The sequence below is a fragment of the Coptis chinensis genome, chromosome 2 (genome assembly GCF_015680905.1).
Source record: "Coptis chinensis isolate HL-2020 chromosome 2, ASM1568090v1, whole genome shotgun sequence".
In the NCBI taxonomy this organism is placed as follows: domain Eukaryota; kingdom Viridiplantae; phylum Streptophyta; class Magnoliopsida; order Ranunculales; family Ranunculaceae; genus Coptis; species Coptis chinensis.
Window position 1 is genome coordinate 78,428,089 of NC_141457.1, and position 6,182 is coordinate 78,434,270.

Below are 6,182 nucleotides of genomic sequence, written 5' to 3' on the forward strand. Positions count from 1 at the left end.
CCTAAACTAGTTTATTGTCTTGCATCAGTCCCCCGTTCTTGAAAAGAACTCGACCTCGAGTTTACTTCAGGTAAAGAAGCATACTCATCTCCATGATAAGAAAAGATATCATGCATATTAAATGTAGGAGAAATATGCAAGTCTTTAGGTAGGTCGACAACATAAGCATTGTCACTTATTTTATTGAGAATCCGTAGGGGATCACTTTTCTTCCTCTTGAGCTTGTCATAAATAACAACTGGAAAACGCTTTATACGAAGAAAAAACCATAACCATGTCGCGTTCTTCAAAAGTTTTCATATGCCTATGTCTATCTACATCTGCTTTGTACCTAGCATTAAAAGACTCGAGATTCTTTTTCACATCTTCATGCAATGTTTGTACATTATCAATCAACTTATTTTCATTAGCATGTAAATATGGCAAATAAGGCAAAGTAACAAGATCCAAAGTATGGTTAGGCAAACTAGCACCTGAAACATAATCAATATGATAGTGAATGTTCCTTATGGGAGGCAAATAAGGAGGGCCACCAAAGGTAAAACACATGAAAATTCATGTAAGATAGGTGGAACTTTATCAGGAACCTTAATAGGAAAATCAGAAGAAGTAGTCTACAAATCGATGTATGTCGTAAGAAGTGACATAACATTTAAGTATGACAGTTATAATGTCATATCTACCCGTAAAGTGTACCCACTATATAAGGGATTATTGAGAGTGAATGAAAAAGAGTCTTTTGAGTGGTAATCTATCTCTATGTCTCTACCATTAACCCAATAGTTGACAATCTTATCCATGTTTGCAACCCCACCAAGGAGTATGTCCAAATAGAGTGGCCTGATGGCAACAATAATCATCAGTACGTTGCATTAGCTTTCATTCCGTTTCGTTATCCTGTGGATGATCTAGCAAATTTCAAAGTGGTTTCCATGAGCAAGAAAGGTATGCTTAGCTGTTTGTTCCAAGTTTACTCTTCTAAATCAAAAGAATGGAGAAAATTTGATGCTTACAAATTTGGCTATGATGATCGCATTAGTTGGCCCGATGGCCAAGTGGTTTTTGCTAGTGGAGTGTTATATTGGTTAACTAATGGAAACATCCTTGAATTGGCTTTGATGTGGAAACAGAGCAACCTTATTTCATTAGTTTACCGGTTGAAAGGATACATACTCCACATATTTGATCAGACATTTTGAGGAATACACACAAAGCACTTTCATCAGTTCCTGACAATAAATAACCCCGTGGATCTTACTTAGGTGCATTAACCGGTATCCAGACTTATTGCGCAGATTGTTTGTCTATAAAACCCATGTACTTACAGTTCAGTTAAGCTCTTAAGTTTTCTGGCAACCTCTTTGATGAGCCATTAAGTTAAATTTGCCTGAGCTTAGATGTTTCTTTGCCTTAGTCCTAATTACGATCTCAGCATTTATTAAGTAATAGAATCAAAATTTGCATAGTCTAGGGAAGGCATCGGGGAAGTACCTGAAACAGCCTCAGTGTATGACCTCACTAGACTCGGTTCGGTTTTCCCGTCTTCCACCTTAGAACCTTCAATGTCCTCTGTCTCCATTATTTATAACAATTAAAAGCGGTGGATCCAAATATCTAGCCTATGTGGGACAAACAACAATTTATGTTGTGTAACACTTGCATGGCTTCTTCGGCATATCAAAGTATCAATACCGACATGTGTCAATCCGTGAAATGTCAGTTATGTCTATATAACAGGCACAACAATATAGCTGCACTTCTGGAGTCTTTTTTTTCTGGTAGAAACATGTCATATTATAACATCAAAGGTATTATGCTACATTGCAACATATGTTCAGGCAGCAGGCTCTCATCTATATTGTTTGATGCCGACTTAGCCAAGTCGTGAGCTTCAACATTGGAGCCTCTGCTAATCCAGTTAAACTTACAAAAGGTGAAAGGCTGACATAAGCCCATTATCATACACCGAATAGAGTCTAATTTCCAATTGAGAGTGGCTATGTTACAGGAGTTCTGTAGGCTCTGTACAACTTGCCTACAGTCTCCTCCAAAAAGGAACGAGGTTTTGCCTGTGGTCCTTGCTAGTTTTGCTGCTACTTTCAAAGCCACCATCTCAAATCTTCTTCAAAGATCGGCTTTCAAATCTACGTGTAGCTGCCTCCACCAGCTTGCCTTCCCCATCCCAAGCCAAAGCCCCTGCATTAGCCTTTTGCGTAGACCTGCAGTATGCAGCATCAAATCTAATTACCAATGTGTTTTCTTCTATTTGTGGGAAATTAGCAATATATTCCTTATTATAATGTATTTCAGAAGAGTTAAAAGGATGTGTGTTCACTCCCTGATCATTTGTAAAAGCTTTGATGTATCTACTCCTCTTAGCATAGGCCCTTCGCAGCAGACCATCACTATTAGGTGTTTTACCCTCAAACTTTGTTTTATTTCTCATCTCCCATATTTCTTGTAGGAGAATACAAGCAAGCAGACCCTTTTTTAGCCACCCCAGGGTCCTTGTGCTTAGTCCACTCAAGAAACTCATCCATCCAATCTCTTATGTTCAAATCAGCCCTCTCATCCACTCTTGCTCCCAAATCAGAGGCAAACCAGACCACTTTTATCCATTCACATTGGAAAAATAGATGGTTTGGGTCCTCTTAATATGTCCAACAGAGAGGACATACATAGTCTCCCTGTAGGTTATGTCTGGTCAGTACATCCCCTGTTGGGAGAATGTCCATATACAACTTCCATAAGAATAGCTGAGTACTAGCTGGCAGTTTAGTTTTCCAGAGAGTCTTGATGCTCTTAGTGTTAAAGGAGGATGTGCCTCCTTGCCTTCCAAGGTTGGTCAAGAAGTAATATGTAGACTTCATAGATAGTCTACCATTTCTGGTTTCCCCCCATTTGGCTGAGTCACTTGCCAAAGTAGAAGGTCTTATCACCACTTGGTTGATTAGGGTAGCTATCTCTAATGGGAACAAACTGTCAATCTTATGGTTGTCCCATCCAGAGTCATCCCTAAGCATTAAATCCGTCACCTTTAGGCTCTCAAGGTCTAGTTTGTCAGGTAATATCTCTACCAGTTTGATGGGTTTCTCATTGAACTGGATCCAAGGTTGTTTCATGACATTGATCATGTCCCCTTTGCCAATGCTCCAAACCACCCCTGGTAGGATATCCCTAGCAGTCTTATGGATTCCCTTCCAGAACCAAGAGTCCCAAGGTGGGGGTTCAGCTTTAACATCAAACCACGATTTCCCATAGGCAGCTAGGAAGGTTTGTGCCCATATAGAAGTGTTATCAATGAAAGCTTTCCAGGCCAGCTTTGCAAGCATAGCCCTATTCATGTCCCCTGCTTTTCTCAGCCCTAGGCCTCCCAAGGCCTTAGGTTTGCATATACTATCCCACCCTATGGTGTGGATACTTTTGTTGTCTTCCTGCCCATGCCACCAGAAATTCCTACAAACTTTGTCAATCTTTTGACAAGTAGATCGAGGTAGTTTGTAGGTGGCCATAGCAAAAAGAGGTGTAGCACATGAGGGTTGTCCTTCCAGCTTGGGAGAGGACTGTTGCCCTCCAACCTTTAATCTTATTGTGTACTTTGTCAACCAGGAAGTCAAAGTCTTCTTTTTTCTTTTAGGATAGGGCTATAGGAACCCCCAAATATTTGTCTTTTCTATCAAAAAATCTCATCTTCCAAAATCTTTTTAGCATCTTATAGTGCATTCTGTGCACATTTTTACTGCAGAAGATGTTAGACTTATCAAAGTTTATTTTCTGGCCAGAAGCTTTGCAGTAGTCCTCAAGGATGTTCTTAAGCTTTCCACTCTCAGCTAGATTAGCTTTAGTGAAAAGGATAAGATCATCAGCATACAGCAGATAAGTAATAGGAGGAGCATTCCTTCTAATTTTAATCCCATGTATATCTCCATTACTCTCTGCCTTTGCTATCATTCTTGAGAAAGCTTTTGACACCAGGATAAATAGATATGGGGAGAGAGGATGTCCCTGTCTCAGGCCTCTATCTGGATTAAATTGCTCAAAAGGAAACCCATTCAGCAGTACCCTATAGGAAACTGTTGTGATGCATTGGGAGATGAAAAGTCTCCACTTATCACTGAATCCCAGCCTTTGAAAGATATTATCAATGAAGGACCATTCTACTCTGTCATAAGCTTTAGCCATATCCATCTTAAGGGCCAAAAACCCTTTTTTGGTTTTCATATGATTCATATTATGAAAGATCTCACTGGCTAAGCCAATATTGTCTCCAATACTTCTACTTTTAATAAAGGCTCCTTGAAAAGGCAAAACAATCTTATTGATATGTACTTTGAGCTTATTAGCCAGAATCTTTGCTATAATCTTGTAGCAGAAGTTGCAGAGGCTAATAGGTCTGAATTTTGCCATATGATCCGGATTAGAGATCTTTGGAATAAGAACAATAAAAGTCTCATTGAAACTAAGGTTCAATCTCCCTTGGATAAAAAAATTCTTAACACAATCAATAATAAAGGGTCCAATCACATCCCAACACTGTTGATAGAAGTACCCCTAGAACCCATCAGGTCCAGGTGCTTTAAGAGCTCCCATCTTCTTTACCACATTCCAAATGGCATCCCCAGTAGGACATGCTATGAGAATTTCATTCTCTCTATCCGTTATGCATGGGGAAAACAAGGTTAGAATATCTTCATTGGCATTAGGCTCATCAGAGGTATAATTACCATCAAAGTATTCTTTTGCTACATATCCCACTTCCTGCCTACCTTCCCTCCACCTTCCTTCATTGTCTTTTATCTTATCAATGTGGTTTTTTCTCCTTCTATACACAGTGGATAGGTGGAAGAACTTGGTGTTCCTGCCACCTTCTTTGATCCAGTGTTGACTCGACTTCTGTTTCCAGAAGTCTTCCTCCCTTTCATACCACTCAAAAAGACTAGCTTTCAACTATTTTGCTTTCTCATGGTTGGTAAGGTTGAAGGCCTTTTGAAGAACTCTATCCAAATCTTTTTGGATTCTCTTAATATTGTAAAAGATATTTCCAAAGACTTTTTTATTCCACTGGGACAGCCTTGTTTCAGTATTTTTAAGCCTGTGTATAACCCTCCAATCCGGCATATCATGAGCTACCTCATGCCATGCCTTGTCAATAACCGGTTTACAAGTGGCATCCTTTAACCACATACCAAAGAACCTGAAAGGCCTCTCTGCCTTCTCCACTGATGGCTTGAGATTGATCATAAGAACAAGGTGATCAAATGTAGCATTAGCCACATTCCTGACCACCATACCAGGGAACAGATCCATCCAGCCAGCAGTGGCAAAAGCACGATTTAACCTTTCCAGAATGTTGTCTTTCACCTTTCTATTATTATTCCAAGTAAACTTGGGCCCTTTATAGCCCAGGTCAATCAAACTCAAATCATTTATAAGATTATTAAACTCAAGCATGCAATTGGTAAAAACAGTTCTGCCCCCTACCTTCTCATCCAGAGATTTTATGGCATTAAAATCTCCAAACATAATCCAAGGGCCAGGTATGGTGGGGGCAATATCTCTAATCTCAGACTAGAATCTATGTCTCAAATGAGCAATAGGTTCCCCATATACAAAACTAAAAAACCAAGAAGTAGAACTGTAATAATTTGAAAGTTTACCTGTTATCTGATATGTCATTGCTCCAAGGACCTCCAAATTCACACCCTCTTTCCATAACATAGCCAGACAACCTCTCATCCCTCTAACTGGAACACAAAAGTAATTACCATACTTAATCTCCCTACTTAACTGACTTATCCTATTCTCTCCTACTTTGGTTCAGACAAACAAACAATCTCAGGTTGATGCTACCTCACAAGATCCTTTAGATTTTGAATTGTCGTGGAGGAACCCATTCCCCGGCAATTCCAGGCTTGTATCATTTTTTGCGAGGCAGCTATTTGGGGACAGTCGCCTCGAACCCTGGGGGAGGACCACACAGACCCCCACTGTTGTTGGACTCACTACTGTTTTCTCTTACTCTTGCACTCCCACCATAGCCACTACATCCACCCCTTGTCTTCTTTAGTCTTTTGCTCTTCCATTTCTCTCTGAACTTGGCATTGAGACGTTTCCCCACCATTGAATCATCAAAAGCAAGAGGCTGAGGTTGTGTGATACTTTCTTCAGACTCATACACCAAA

General features: G+C 39.9%; 1 protein-coding gene across 1 annotated transcript; it reads right to left on the reverse strand.

The window, feature by feature from the left end:
* Positions 1 to 4,551: 4,551 nt before the first annotated feature.
* On the reverse strand, positions 4,552 to 5,921 carry LOC147518028 (uncharacterized). Its single transcript, XM_086593785.1, has 4 exons — positions 5,851 to 5,921; positions 5,658 to 5,738; positions 5,131 to 5,557; positions 4,552 to 4,893 (listed from the first exon to the last, which is right to left on the reverse strand). The coding sequence occupies exons 1-4, from the start codon at positions 5,919 to 5,921 to the stop codon at positions 4,552 to 4,554; spliced, it is 921 nt and encodes a 306-aa protein (XP_086449911.1).
* Positions 5,922 to 6,182: the final 261 nt, after the last annotated feature.

Coding starts and splice junctions, on each gene's coding strand:
- LOC147518028 (XM_086593785.1), bottom strand. CDS start 5,921: ATGATACAAGCCTGGAATTGCCGGGGAATGGGTTCCTCCACGACAATT. Junction 5,739..5,850: donor AATCTAAAGGATCTTGTGAG/GTAGCATCAACC, acceptor TTCCAGTTAGAG/GGATGAGAGGTTGTCTGGCT. Junction 5,558..5,657: donor AATGACATATCAGATAACAG/GTAAACTTTCAA, acceptor GTCTGAGATTAG/AGATATTGCCCCCACCATAC.